This window comes from Trichoderma reesei, assembly GCF_000167675.1.
Source record: "Trichoderma reesei QM6a unplaced genomic scaffold TRIREscaffold_7, whole genome shotgun sequence".
In the NCBI taxonomy this organism is placed as follows: domain Eukaryota; kingdom Fungi; phylum Ascomycota; class Sordariomycetes; order Hypocreales; family Hypocreaceae; genus Trichoderma; species Trichoderma reesei.
This window is the reverse complement of record NW_006711154.1, coordinates 641704-655309: the sequence shown is the minus strand read 5'-3', so window position 1 is coordinate 655309 and position 13606 is coordinate 641704. Positions and strand designations below refer to the sequence as shown.

Sequence of the window (13606 nt, the reverse complement as noted above, 5' to 3'; positions counted from 1 at the left end):
ATTGCAGAGCCATTGTCAGGCCACTATCTGTCGTGAAAGTTTTCGAGCTGTGCGGAGAGGTTGAGGTGCTAGCTGCCCCTCGACTCGGCCCCCTCGACTCCGGTAGCCGATGTCAGTGTGTTACGCATGGACGCAACTCATCCATTCCTGTCAATGAGAGATGCAGCCTGGCCTTGGCCAAGGACAGCCGTGTCCGACTTGTCTCACATGTGCCGAATGAATGTCGCACTCGTTGGATCCTCAGGGAATTTGCGGCAACAGTCGGGATGCACTGAACGAAGGGATCCATTCATGCGGTACATGTGAGCTATGGTCTCTGACTTTTTTGTTACTACTGTCCTACTTCACATTCTGCATTCTGGGGTGCTTTGGATGCGAGAGATGGTTCATTTTGGTTCATATAATTGCCATGTACGGAGTATGCTAAAAATAAAAAATAAAAACAATGTCGCTGAAATGCGTTTCTCAGCTTTAGACGACCACCCAAACAAAAGACATTCCACTCAATGATTGTTCCGAAACGACGGAAAAAGGTTCATGCTTCAGTGCCCGAAGGATGCGACGTGATGCCTGCAAAGCCAAACATAGAGAGAGCAAGGGAAAGAAAACAGGAATGACTGGAAATCGTGATATCTCTGACCGAGCCTCGCTCATGAATCATAGTTGATGCCAAATGAACAAGGTTTCATCAGCATCCAAACCCGTGCGCCTTGTAAAACTCCTTAAGCCGAATAAACAAATCGAAATGAAAGAAAGACAAATGACATGTTCTTCTTGCCACGAGCAATGGCGCAGCCTGATGTGACTCGGTGTTGCTTGTTTGCGCAAGGTAAGGTAGTAGCCAGTCATGACAGACCAAGACTGGAACAAGGCGTGCTTGCTTGTGCGAAGGTGGAGGGGGGAGAAGCAGTGCCGAAGAAGTGGCCGAACAGCTATTTTGTCGATGGGTATATCAATCTTTTGTTTTTTTTTTCTGTTGTGTTTTTATTTTTCTCTTCTTTCTGCTATGTATTCATCATACATCCATCCATGTGAAGCAAAACGAAATGCTTCATTCATGGAGCCTCATATGACGGCCTCTTTGGATGAGAGAGTATTCTAAAAGGTCTGCTTCTCAATTGTAGGCGCCTTGACGCCGGGCCCGCCGCGCGAGATCCACGCCTGGGCCTCGCGCACGACGCCCTTGAAGAAGGTGAGGATGGCGCTGGAGTCGCCGGCGTCGCTGCCGGGGGCGGCGTCGTTGAGGGCGTCGAGGTAGATGGTTCGTCGGGCCATTGTGTGTGTGTGTGTGTGTGTGTGTAAGTGCTGTCTTTTGGTGTTGAAGAGTCAGGGGAGAATATTGTTTGATAGGCAAGGTAGGTATATATAACAGACAGATTGGCAGTCAATGTGATATATAGATGAGAGTTGGAGACCAAGTAGGACAACAAGTCGAGGGAACATGAACCAGAGAGGCATTCCAACGTGCGCCCACCCTCATTCTTATACCCAGGCAACCTCGATTATTCAGAACCCGCCCATCACATCGGCTTCCCTTTCCGCTGGACCCCCATTCATCCCATCCACCCATCCATCCCATCACACTTCAGACGAGAAAAGAAAAAGCACATGCCGCGACCAACAACAGTCTCCAATAGGGAACAGACAAGGGAGGGTAAAAGCGGGCGCAACGCCGGCGTGCTGGGTGCTGGCTCTAATACTGCACACCTACTGTACACTACACACGGACACTCCTCCTCCACACACCCCCAGGGCCCCAACTTTTTCTGTTTTTGCTGCATTGTCACACACTCCGACATGCAATCACTTGAGAACTACTGTATCCATTGCATGTGCTTTAGACTTGCTACTAGTATAACGAGTCGTTTCCCTTAGTTGCCTCTCCTAAGGCACGACCTGCATTTATCCAGCCCAGCCGTTAAGCCAGGTAGAGATTGTTCACAGTCATACTCGTATCAAACATGATATCATGTCACCAATTACTCGCCCAGCCAAAGCCCCCATCCCCTGCTCGCCACCAAAACTCCGCAAGCCTACCTATTTCCAGCATGGATTCGACACAGTTGACATGTAAGTTCTCATCATTCGTCCTCTGTCAATCCTGTCAGTCGTGTTGCTCCAGTGCCTGTATGTAAACTTCCCCTCTTCCCTGCCCTGCCCTGCTCTTTGATTGTGTCATACACCGATACCCCGGTGCTTACGATACGATTCAAGACAGCCATGCATGCATTCCTTTGTAGGCTGTGCCTATGTACTTACATAGAGCCTTGTCCTGTCTTGAGCATATCCTTACGTATGTAGTCCCCTCCGCACATCCCATGGCATCTCATCCAGTATCTATCCATCCTCACTCGTTCACAAGGCAAGGTAGTACTACATACAAGGCATCAATGTTGCCAAGGTGCCTTTTTTTACGTAGGCAGTACAAGGATCTTACCCTCCGTAGCCGCCGACACATTCAAACTCGTGATGTTGTTGGTTGGTGCCACCCCCCATGTCTTGTTTTTCCCTCTTTAGCTCAACCAGGCAAGGTAGCCCGTAGTATGTAACACGAGGACAATCCATAACCACGGTCCCTTCCGCTCACATCTTCTTATTTTTCTCACCTTGTCTTTTGTCTTGTTTTTTCGATCCGGCAATCCCGCAAATCATTCCTAGATTAACACACCATGAAGCGAGATAGACTTGGCCCTATACCTCACACCCATTCCCATCTCCCCCATGAACCGAAAGAGAGCCTCCGTGTGCCGCAGACGCCATTACTACCTAGGTAGTCACATCTAATCCATATCGTACTAAACGTCGTACCAATCACGGCCTTCCAATCACACGTTACAAGCAAGAATCCCTCTTGGGTTTCCAAACCAAAAATCCCAAAACACAAACCCAATGCCTCCCCAAGGCCGCAAAGCACAGACATTGTCAATTCTCAAAGATCGGACGAATTTACTTCCAAACATAGGTACATTGCCAAAAGTTAAGAGTTTCCCCGAAAGGCAACACTTGGATGCAGTGCAAAGACATAACGAAACACACATACAACCATGATAAAATGCAACATGATACACACACCCACACGCACACACTGCATACGACTACACCAAGGGTAAGGTACTGTACTGACTGGGTAGTAATCAGAAACCACCGGACCAACAGCACAAGAGACAAAATGACAGTTTCAACGTCCATGTCATTGTTCTGGATGCCCTAGTCCTGTTACCTAGGTAGGGTGGCAAGGTAAGGTAAGTAGTATTATAAGAACGCCCTGCAATTCACCCAAAAAATGCCAGAGCTTCAAGTTCCCCGCATCTCGCTTCGCTTTTGACGCAACTCTTCACAAATGCCCTCCTCCTTAAACCACGCCCCTTTCACCCCCTTCACCTAAGTCGATACTAGTATCTATATTCTCAAAGGCATCCATATCTAGGATAGGAAACATCTTTGCCTGTCGCCGAGAAAGGGATCCTTCACCGACCTTGTTGACCTTCTTACCGCTGTGTTGGACTGTCTGTATGCACTTCAATGTGGGTTACAGGTCCGCTTCACATGTGAAGGCCATGTATCGCCGCATCAGTACTACTACCTAGTATTACTGGTCCGCAGCTGCAGGTCGACGACCCAGTTTCCAGCAACAACTGCTGCGTTCGTGCGTTGACGAATGCTATTAGTATCAGTATGGATCCTGTCGGGTCCTACCACTGCCCCGGTCACAGGCAGGAGGGACAACTCCGTCACCTCGTCAGCATCTCTCGTCGTCCGACGGCTTCGCCCTCGCCCTCGCCCTGGCAGCAAGCGGGACCTCACCACCAGCCGGGATACCCAATAGCAAAGGCTCCGTATGAAGTAGTTACATGGTCATGCTGCAAACTTGTATGCTAGGTACATGTGCCGACCCATATCCGGCCGCGGCTACCGACTAGACCCTGGATATCTCTGCACGAATGAGTCTTTTTTGCCCCCTTCCAATGCTACCGTAATGCTGCTCCATATGAGCATGCGTAACCGCTGCTGGTCGCCATACTACTCCGTAAAGCCTTGGGCCCCTTCGCCAACGTGCATATTCAGACGGGTCGCCAGGCTGTGTCGGTAAGGCAGGCAGGACGGCCATGGTTACACCGCATCACTCTTTTCGACGAGTCCTCCCATTGGCTTGCTCACCCTGTCTGCACCCACTCTGCTCACAGAGTCCTCGTGTGGAGCTGGCTACTCTCCTCCCGCAGACTCTTTAGCTGCCGATCAAACTCCTTGTTCGCCCATTCCCAGTAGGCGGTCCAAGCCCCCGTTGCCGCCGTGTTGCTGGTCGCTGCCCCGGCGTTTCCAGTCATCGCCTTCATCTTGTCGCCGAGGAGGAGCGTCACCCTCAGGATGCTCTTGTTGGTTTCCTCTTGCTTCTCCACATCCTGCTTGACGGCATTCTCCTTGAGCTTGATGGACAGCACACCGCGGTACGCCTCGGCAATCGAGTCGAGCCGTCGGGCCGTCTCGTCGGGGTCGATGATAATCAGCTTGCTGATCATCAAATTGCACAGCTGTCGAATATCATTATCGTCCTTGAGGCCGGCAATGACCCGGTCGTAGAAGTCGATGTTGTTGATCCGCGTGAAGGCCGTCTCCATCAGCGCGTAAAGCGTCTCGTACGCGCTCTATATCATCGATCCCGTTAGCAACGTATGCGAGCACCTGAAGGCCATGATGTAACCATCTACTTGCCTTGCGAACTTCCAAGCCGTCATCGACCTTGTGCTTGAAAGGCCCCAGCTGGACCTCTCGAATGAGCTCCTTCTTGATCACTGATTCGCTGAGGACAAAAGGTAACAGTTCGCCCAGATGGGGCAGGATCAGGTCCGGCTTGTTGTGGGCTGCCGAATTTAGCGTCGTCATCGCCAGTCGTCGGATCTCCATATCGGAATCCTGCAGCATGACCAGGAGCATCTCGACGAGCACGTTTCGTAGCATTGCATCAAACGTCTCATCGCTCTCGGGAAGTGTGTACCTGACAGCCTGCACTGCCATGGCACGGATGCCTGCTGACTGGTCCTTCAAGAGCGTCTACGTAGCGTTAGCCCACATGTTCGTTTGCTCGCTTGCTCGCTTGCAGCTCCCAAGCGAGTTCCTGTCGGTTACGGATCGTGGTTCGTGCCAAGACTTACCTGTAGTTTGGGCATAAAGGTCGCCGGGTCCAGAGTCGCAAGGCGGCCGACACACTCGGCGCAAATGATCTTATTATCAGCATTCAGCGATGCTCCAATAAGCTGATCCCAGACTGCCGTGGCATAAGTCTGGAGATCGGTAGATTGAGCCGGGATCGACTGTAGTATCTCCTTGATTGATTGAATCAACAAGTACTGCGTGTTGCCTCCGCTCTCCATGGTCTTGAGGATCACGGGCAGATACTCGGGCACGTTGCCGGACCCGGCTCTGCCGAGTGCAATGGCAGCAGCTAGCGACACCTTATCTGGCTCCGAGTGAAACTGCTCCAGGAACAGCTGAGGCTTGAGAGGCGACTTGGCCCCCAGTCTCATGCCAGACTCTCCCAGCACCGCCAGGGCAAGGCTTATACCGGCCTCGTCCCCCCGCTTTGTGCTGCCATGAAGCTCCGTGACAAAACTGTCGAGAGAGACGCCCGCAGATGTACCGCCGGTCACGAGGAGGGTTCCTATCACCTTACCCACGACAATTGGGTCGCCCTGAACGCTCACGTCCTTGAGGAGGCCCTGCATAAGAGGCTCACCGGCACCACTCTCGCCGACGCGGCTGATCAAGTCGAGCAGCTGGTCAAGGACGATGTTTGCGAAGTGAGACTTCAGCAGCTGGCAGAGCGCGCCAATCATCTCTTCATTGACAATCAAGCTTGCATGATCTTGCACCATGCTGCCCAGGATTATCAAGGTCGGGCCAAGGAGATGAGTGTCGCTGTTCTTGATGGCCGGCAGTACCGCTGTTACAAGACCCTGAATCGTAGCCGGTTCAAGTTTGCCCTGCGTGGCTTTTGAGAGCACAAGGTGCTTGAGAGCCTGGATGCTGGAGCCTCGCAGAGACCGATTGGCTTTGCGCAGTTGAGCCGCGAGCTCCAGGGCAACGTCTTGAACCCATTGTTTGTCTAGCTGATCGGGAGAAACAGCGAACGCCGCAACGTTATCCACGGCACGCACCGCGGCAAGGCGAGTCGTCTCGTTCTTCAGTCTCTCCTGGATAATGTTCAAAGCGGCAGTGCGCTTCTCAGCCGACAAAAGACCAGATGCTTCCGCGCTGGAGGTCCTAGAAATGAGGACCCCGAGAGCGTGAATAGCACGCTGCCGAACCTCTGCGTCGACGTCGTTGGCAGAGCCGCGGTCGATGATGACTTCATAGAGCTTGTCCAGGTCGTCCTTGAACTTTGCACCACCATTGCGCGACCGTGGAGGAGTAATGGTCTTGACAAGCTCCTCTGCTGTGCGAATAGCCTCGCTTGAAATCTTGTAGAACCGGTCGTGGACGGCCGATGCCACGCCTGCCACAACCTTGCTCAGATATGGCTGCAGTACCGAGGACGAATGTGTCTTGGCGATATCGCTTATTAGCTTCAACGAGGCAACGCGGAGGGTGCTTGGGGTAGCGGATGCAGAGCCTCCTGCAGCCGCAAGAGAGGATGAGATTGCGCTGGTGCTCGAGGTCTTGACAGCATCAATGATAGGCCCTATGATTTCAGGGAAAAACTCGACAAGACTACCGTGCTGGACAGAAACGAGGTCGTCCAGCATGCTGATAACAGCCTGCTTCGTGGGAACAGTCTTGCCTTTCAGCTGCTTGGTCGCGGCCTTGACAATCGCGGGAGTAAGGCGGGAGAGGTCCGCCCGTGGGCCCTGGGAGGGGATCTTCTCGGCAGGGAGAGATGTGACGCCGGAGCCCGCCATGAACTTGGCAGCGCTCGATCCCCCGACGCTGCTCTGCCTTCTCCTCTTACGGCTCAGAGGCATCTGGGAGACCAACTCGGGCTCATACTCGTCGCGAGACAGATCTACCGTGTGGAAGCCTTCGCCAGTCTTGCGGATGAGTAACGACAGAGCAGAGATGACCTCCAGGCGAACGTTCTCCTCTCTCTCCTCGATACGCTTGACAAGAGTGGGAGCTGCCTGGTTATACAGAACACCGTTGTCCAACAGGTCGCCGCTGCCACGGGTGGAGATGAGGGTGTATATCGCCTTTGCGGCACAGCGACGAACTTTCCAGCTTGCGTCATCATCGTCGTCCTCGAAGCCGTCGTCATCTTCAAACTCATCATCTTGGTCTTCCTCTTCCTCATCGTCTACATCCATCTCCTCGTCGTCGTCCACCGCGTAATTGGGATCATACTTTAGGAATCGCAAGCAAGAGGCGAGTGTGGCGTCCGTAAAAGGACGCATCTCCTGCGGGCATGAGGCCAAGAATGCCTCGAGCGCAACTAGAGCAGTCTCGCGGATCTCGTTGAACTCTGGTCCCAAATCGTCCCCATCGCTAATCTTTTCCAAGTGTTCTTCTAGCTCTTTCTCGGACAGAGCATCGAGAATGAAGGGCATCGTCTTCGGAAGGTGTACGCCGAATCTGGGAGGGATTGACCGAGCCATGCTGCCCAATATAGAAATGTAGAGACGACGCGTAACAGGTGGGATGTTGGGCTCGGCCAGACCGGCTGTTATCCGATTGATGACGTCCTCCAGGTGCGCATCCGTGAGGTAGACAGCGAGCATAGAAATAGCCACCACAGCCCTCTTCTTGACCACAGATGAAGCCTTGTCTCCCTGCAACAACTGCAGAACGACTTCTTGCATTGCCTCGACTTCAACCTGTTGTAGCAACGGTCCGAAGCATCTAACGACTTCGACGAGAACATCGACGGCTTCCGCATTGACGCCATTGTCGTCCTGAAGCAGCCCTGCCGGAACAGGAGGGAGGCTGATTCGAGGTGCTGATGGGACGCGCGTGAGAGGACCGGGCCCGATAAGCCGTGGAATAAGCACGCGGCTGACAGCGTTGTATGCCTCTTGAACACCAACAGAGCTTGGGATGCCGGGGATCGGTCGAGGAAGCGCGGTGATGACAGCTCGCAGCGCCAAAGCAGGCACTGCTGTGTCCACAGAGTTCTTAAGCTTCAGGGACGACAGCTTATCGATCATGGGGGCGATGATGGGGGTCGGGATTTTGCCAACAAGCGGCCCGAGGCTGCAAGTTCACGGACTGTCAGTTACCCTCCGTCTGTATCAAAGGTTGCGGAATCTCGAGAATAAACAGACCACTTGATGGCTAGGTTCTGCACCTCTCCATTCTGATCGTCCAGCGTCTTGATGATGCCATCAACAGTCCTCGCAGCAATGTTGTAGTCGTGCTGGAGGAAGTCATCTCGCGCAGTAGTGAGCAGCTGCAGCAGGTCGTTGAGGGACATGAAGCGGAAGTCGGGATCCGCATCGCTCAGCTTCTGGACATGGCCTATTATGGCCTGTGGCGAGACCTGAGCGCCAGAGGCGGTAGCCATCGTGAGCTGCTCCTCGCTGACTTTCAGAGGGCGGGAGAGACGGATCAGCGCATCCGCTTGAAGCTCTCACAGGCGTGTGATGGTGAATCTGAAGCCTGGAAGTGCTATCAGAGAGCGGATAAAGTGCTGGAACTTGGGGTAACGATGAGGAACGGAAAGAAGAGATGTTGGAAGTGGGAGGAAATGCGAGGTCGAGGTGGTGACAGGCCGTGATGTTTGTTTGCTTGAGCGGCTGTTGGTGGGGTCGAGCTTCAGGCAGGCGGGGGAGCCCGTAGGTGACAAAGATGGCCTGTAAAAACGTCACCGAAGCCTGAAGCAGCCGCCTCTCCACTAGAGCTGCACCTCATGCTGAAGGCCGGCTGAGTCATCAACGTTTGAAGCCTGGACCTGGTGAAGGCGGAATGGCAAGAAACATGAAGACCACACACAACCAGTTGAGTTACAAGCATCAATATTCTGCTGCCCTCTTCAATAGAATCAATGAAACAGAAATAAGACCTGTTGACAGACTATTTGCCGCTTAACCTGGCATGATATGGATACTGAGCTTACCTACAGCGGCACCTGAGCTGTCAAAGTTGTACAATTGGTGCAAGCCACCTTGTGGGACACCTTGGCAATATGATGACTATCTACCTTATGGATACCATATATGATCTATAAGAAGATAGCTAGAGGAGATCAGTAGGTTGAAGAAACCGTTGGGTAAGGCTAAAGCTTCACAATTAGGCAATCCTTTGTCCATCATGATTTAGACGGTGCTGCTGCCATGCAAAGACGCTCGGTTTCCAATTCAAGCACCTTGCCCATTCCAGTTTCAGTGACTGGCCAGCCATAACCCAAACGCTGTGGATTTCAGCATTGGCGCATATCAGTATCCAAATTCAAATGGATCTTCTCTTAGACAGATGATGAGTTTCTATTGTTTCATGATCGTCATCTACTTACGAGAACCTCAATTATATCGCGGTGCGCTCAGAGCACTGTTTGGCACTGAGACTCTCTGCGCCTGTTGCCCCACAACGCTACTCTCGTCGCCTTCAACTTGTACTTCAGATTCCAGCTTCAACAACATCATCAACACTCGATTCAGCCCAACATCCACATTATTGTAATTTATCGTCGTAATTGATACACTACACTATGGTACGTTTGCTGTAGTTTATTCCATACTCCTCCTGCTCGCAATGACCAAACTGACACGCGCATTTCGCCCCCCCAGAACAAAGACTCATGCTTCACCTACGTGCACATGCACCGCTCCGGTGACGCGGATCTCTTCGAGGACTTCTGCAAGGACAAGCTCCCCGACGACGAAATCTACGTTCCGCCCCAGCACCGGCCCATCAACCCGGAGGATGAGGACGATGTTGTCCCTGACCAGCACGCGGCCTTTGGGATCCAGCGCGCCACGCAGCGTGTCAAGGAACCCGCGTGGAAGGATCTGGGCCTGTCGGACCTGATGAGGAAGGGTCCGGGGCCGGAGAGCAAGGCTGCAGGACCTAGCAAGATGCAGAAAGGTCTTCCGCGGTGAATCAATCCTCCTCTGCTGGAGAGGGAAATGGGCGAGTTGCGTTTATGCTTTTACTTGACAAAAGCCAAATCTTCACGACGGCGTTACGGTGGACGGGCATCCCTTTAGCTTCATGTCATCATACTAATGACTTTCATCTCATATCTCTTTGTCTTTATCATTTCATTCATCATTTATGCCTTGGTGAACCCCAAATTCGGGTCAAAGCTAGAGTAGCCTTTGACCAACATGTCCAGAAAAAAAAAAGAACAGTTGCTGATAATGTTACCCTCAACTCCACGAACTCCGTCCCATGTACATATAGCCTTCTCTCAACTCCATCTGCCCAATCATGCATTACATCGAGTGCTAAATTAGCTCTTTGCTAAGAAAGCCTCCCTTTCCACCACCTCGCTTCTGAATTTGACCAAGAACACAGTCTTTCCTGGCCACATCTCGCCCTCTCCAACCGTGTGCGCCGTGACCCGTGCAGGGAAATCCGCTCCATCACAGACTCCTTCCACCACTCCCGCTACGAAGGCTGCGCAGTTCAGCTGGCTCATCTCCCGCGGCACGCTAATGTACTGGTTGACGAGCGGTTCGTTGTCGATAATCATGTACTCGTCGGGCTTTTCGGCGTCTGTCGACTTTTCCAACCTGTCGGCTTGCCTGCCAAACAGGTGCAGCCATACGTTCTGCTTGATGAAGTGGAGGAGAGCAACAATGTTCTGGGGTCGTAGCTGCGTGCGCGCGGGTTCGCGGTAGAGGAGAAGGTCGAGAAGCTTGATGCCGATGGAGTGGCCCTGAACATTGAGCCTAGATAATCGTATAGTATGTCAGTTCGCAGTCGCAAAGCCTGCGATAGGCATTCCATGACGGAAAGAGGGAGCAGGTTCGCGGGCAGATGAACGGACTTGTGCTCGAGCTCCTGGATGCCCTTTACGCGCTTCTGCGCATATGCAACCATTTCGGAGAACAGAAAGGCAAAGCTGGCTTGGCTCAGCTCCGACGTCTTGGTGCGATTGATCGGGCGGTGGTAGATGGTCTTGCCATTGCTGGGCACGCGCAGGCCGGATTCCTTGCCTGTGGAGGCGCTTGAGGGTAGTGACGACATGGCGATATTACCGTGCAGAATAGCGGCGCATTGCTGTCTTCAATCTGGGCGGTATAGAGGCGTTTGTTGGGCGAAGGAGGAGGAGATGCGGCAGCGGGATGATGATGTATGTACGAAATGTTACAAGCCAAGCTCTCAGGAAGTCGAGGCGTTGACGTGGGGTTGGCTGATGACTAGGGGAAAGTACTTGTGTGGGCGTACCTGCCTGCTAAGCTGTCTCCCAATATCCCAGCTTCGTCACCTCCCTCGACCTTCCCTTGTTAAACTTCTTCACTTCCTACAAACTTCACAAGGTATTCTCTCTCCAGTCAAGCAATATGGATTAATATTATCAGGAGAACCAATACCAAAAAAAAAAGGCTATCGAAAGCGGCCTATGCAAGAAATATGCAAAACGTATGCACCAACTCTACCAAGAAGCCCCCGACAAGATCAGCAAAAAGACCAAAGAAACCAATGAGATCAGTGAGAGCTGCAGGATTGATGCACCAACTTCGATACATCTCCAATGACGGCATCGAACCCCTTGAAGCAGGTCAGTACAGATTACTGCACGGTCATGACTTTCAGGTTTGCTTCCTTCTGCCGCAACGTTGCTGTAACCCATTCTGATACCTCCTCCAGTGCTCGACGCGGGCACTTCTTGCGCTTGAGCAGGAATCCCTGGATTTCCGCAGGTGATAAAACACCTTCTGGGATCCGGCGGCCAAACTCCTCTGCAATCGTCTTCATCTCTTCAGCAGTGATGCCATCCAACTCCTCGGTTTCGTACTTCGCGGCTGGCTGTTTGTTCAACCTGTCTGCCATCGCCTTATTCGCTTCTTTGATAGGTTCATCCTGGCGAGAGGTCTCATACATTCGATGGAACAACTCCCCAGCCTGGGTGCTGCTGGCGTTGCTGAACCTAACCTGGACGTCCACTCTGCCAGGGCGGATCAGAGCCTCGTCAAGAGCCTCTGGTTTGTTGGTCGTCATGATTAGTACGCGACCTTCATGGGATGCAACACCGTCGATGGCGTTGAGAAGGCCCGATAAGGAAATGCCATCGAGAGCCAAGGGGGCTTTTCTGCCGGTATCTTTCTTCCTTAATCCTCTCTTCTTGGGTTTGACCTCAACTTCGCTGTCCGAATCACTGTCACTGGCATCGGCTTTACTCTTGTGCTTATTCTTCCCGTCTTTCTGGTCCTTGTCATCATCCTTCTTGCCCTCTGTTGGATTTTCGCTCTCCGAGCTGAGGTCGCGTCGCAGCCCTGCAGTGTCAATATCCTCAAGAAGAACGATGCACCGTCGAGGCAGTTTAGTGAACAAAGTGGCAAGATCCTCTTCGTTGACACCCGCGTCCTGGAGGCTAATGACGTATATGTCGATGCCAAACACGCCCGCCAATGCAAAGGAGAAGCTTGTTTTCCCAGTTCCCGGAGGTCCATGAAAGAGATAGCCTCTCCTCAACGGAATACCACGAGACGCATACCACCGCGGTGTCCAAGGGTGCAGGTACTCGTTGATGTCGGCTAGAATGTCATGCTTCTCACTCGAGTCGAGTACAACCGTGGACATGGGCCTCACAGGCCGTCGTGCCACTTGCTGCCACATATTATGGTCTCTTCGTTGCTCCTTGACCCTGGGGCGATATATGGTGGTCTTTTGACGAGTGTCGTTATAGTACAGAGCTTTGGCATCCGAAAGCAGCTGCTTGATTGGATCTGCAGAGAGGGTTGTTAGCCCGGCCCGGCTATTTAGAACCAAGGGTCTGGAGTCCTCACCTATGGAACGCCCGAAGCACGAGATCTTGACTTCCTCAAGATCCTTCATTGGGCCTCCCCAAGAACGAGTGCTGACGAATGACTCCTTTTTCCGCAGTACACGGAAATACGTCCCCTTGTGCCAGAATGATGTCGACCCCATAGCAGGAACAAACCTAGGACTCTGCATGCAAGATTCAGGCATTTTCCATCAGCTCACATCATCATCAAAGCTAGGGTCAAATACGTACCGATCTGGCCGCATGGCTGGCAAAGTTTAGATACACTCTGTTGCCGCCGTCAACTTCGCCGCCGTCCGTCCAGGACAGAACACCTTCCAGCTCTTCTTCTTCTTCCCAGGCACTCTTCCAAACAGTCTGGGCCATGAGATATTGGCTGTTCTTGATGCTTGGTTGATTTGAAAGCCATTTCATCAAGTGTGAGTATATGTGGTCATCTTCAGAGATGTACATGGCGCACATGAGGTAGTCGTCCAAAAACCGCCGGAGGAAGTCGTGAACCTGCGATCCAATCTTGAAAGCGCCCCAGATGAATCCCAATACGGCCAGCATCATTGACGGATCAAGGCCAAACTGTGTACCCAGAAGCTTATACAGAAAGTGAAGAAGCTGGGTGAGAGGCGAGACACGGCCGGTAGTGGCAAGAATGGTATCCATCAGGCCGCCAGCAGGAAACGGGATATTCGAGTTGCTGCTCCCACCCTCACCATTTTCAGCCATGATGGTAGA

General features: G+C 52.5%; 5 protein-coding genes across 5 annotated transcripts; 1 reads left to right on the top strand and 4 right to left on the bottom strand.

The window, feature by feature from the left end:
* Positions 1–844: 844 nt before the first annotated feature.
* Positions 845–1384, bottom strand: TRIREDRAFT_121396 (uncharacterized protein; the record flags this gene model as incomplete). The annotated part of the gene is made up of 1 exon (XM_006964458.1): positions 845–1384. A coding segment is annotated over one exon (327 nt), but the record flags the coding sequence as incomplete, so codon positions are not given.
* Positions 1385–3656: 2272 nt separating this feature from the next.
* On the bottom strand, positions 3657–8704 carry TRIREDRAFT_77142 (uncharacterized protein). Its single transcript, XM_006964457.1, has 5 exons — positions 8250–8704; positions 6768–8178; positions 5151–6713; positions 4700–5049; positions 3657–4641 (listed from the first exon to the last, which is right to left on the bottom strand). The coding sequence occupies exons 1-5, from the start codon at positions 8486–8488 to the stop codon at positions 4179–4181; spliced, it is 4026 nt and encodes a 1341-aa protein (XP_006964519.1). The 5' UTR covers positions 8489–8704; the 3' UTR covers positions 3657–4178.
* Positions 8705–9631: 927 nt separating this feature from the next.
* On the top strand, positions 9632–10022 carry TRIREDRAFT_106429 (uncharacterized protein; the record flags this gene model as incomplete). Its single annotated transcript, XM_006964635.1, has 2 exons — positions 9632–9634; positions 9711–10022. The coding sequence occupies 2 exons, from the start codon at positions 9632–9634 to the stop codon at positions 10020–10022; spliced, it is 315 nt and encodes a 104-aa protein (XP_006964697.1).
* A 353-nt stretch (positions 10023–10375) lies between these two features.
* Positions 10376–11115, bottom strand: TRIREDRAFT_3525 (cis-Golgi transport protein particle complex subunit; the record flags this gene model as incomplete). Its single annotated transcript, XM_006964320.1, has 2 exons — positions 10376–10817; positions 10916–11115. The coding sequence occupies 2 exons, from the start codon at positions 11113–11115 to the stop codon at positions 10376–10378; spliced, it is 642 nt and encodes a 213-aa protein (XP_006964382.1).
* A 546-nt stretch (positions 11116–11661) lies between these two features.
* On the bottom strand, positions 11662–13597 carry TRIREDRAFT_60378 (uncharacterized protein; the record flags this gene model as incomplete). Its single annotated transcript, XM_006964456.1, has 4 exons — positions 11662–12818; positions 12879–13041; positions 13109–13265; positions 13359–13597. The coding sequence occupies 4 exons, from the start codon at positions 13595–13597 to the stop codon at positions 11662–11664; spliced, it is 1716 nt and encodes a 571-aa protein (XP_006964518.1).
* Positions 13598–13606: the final 9 nt, after the last annotated feature.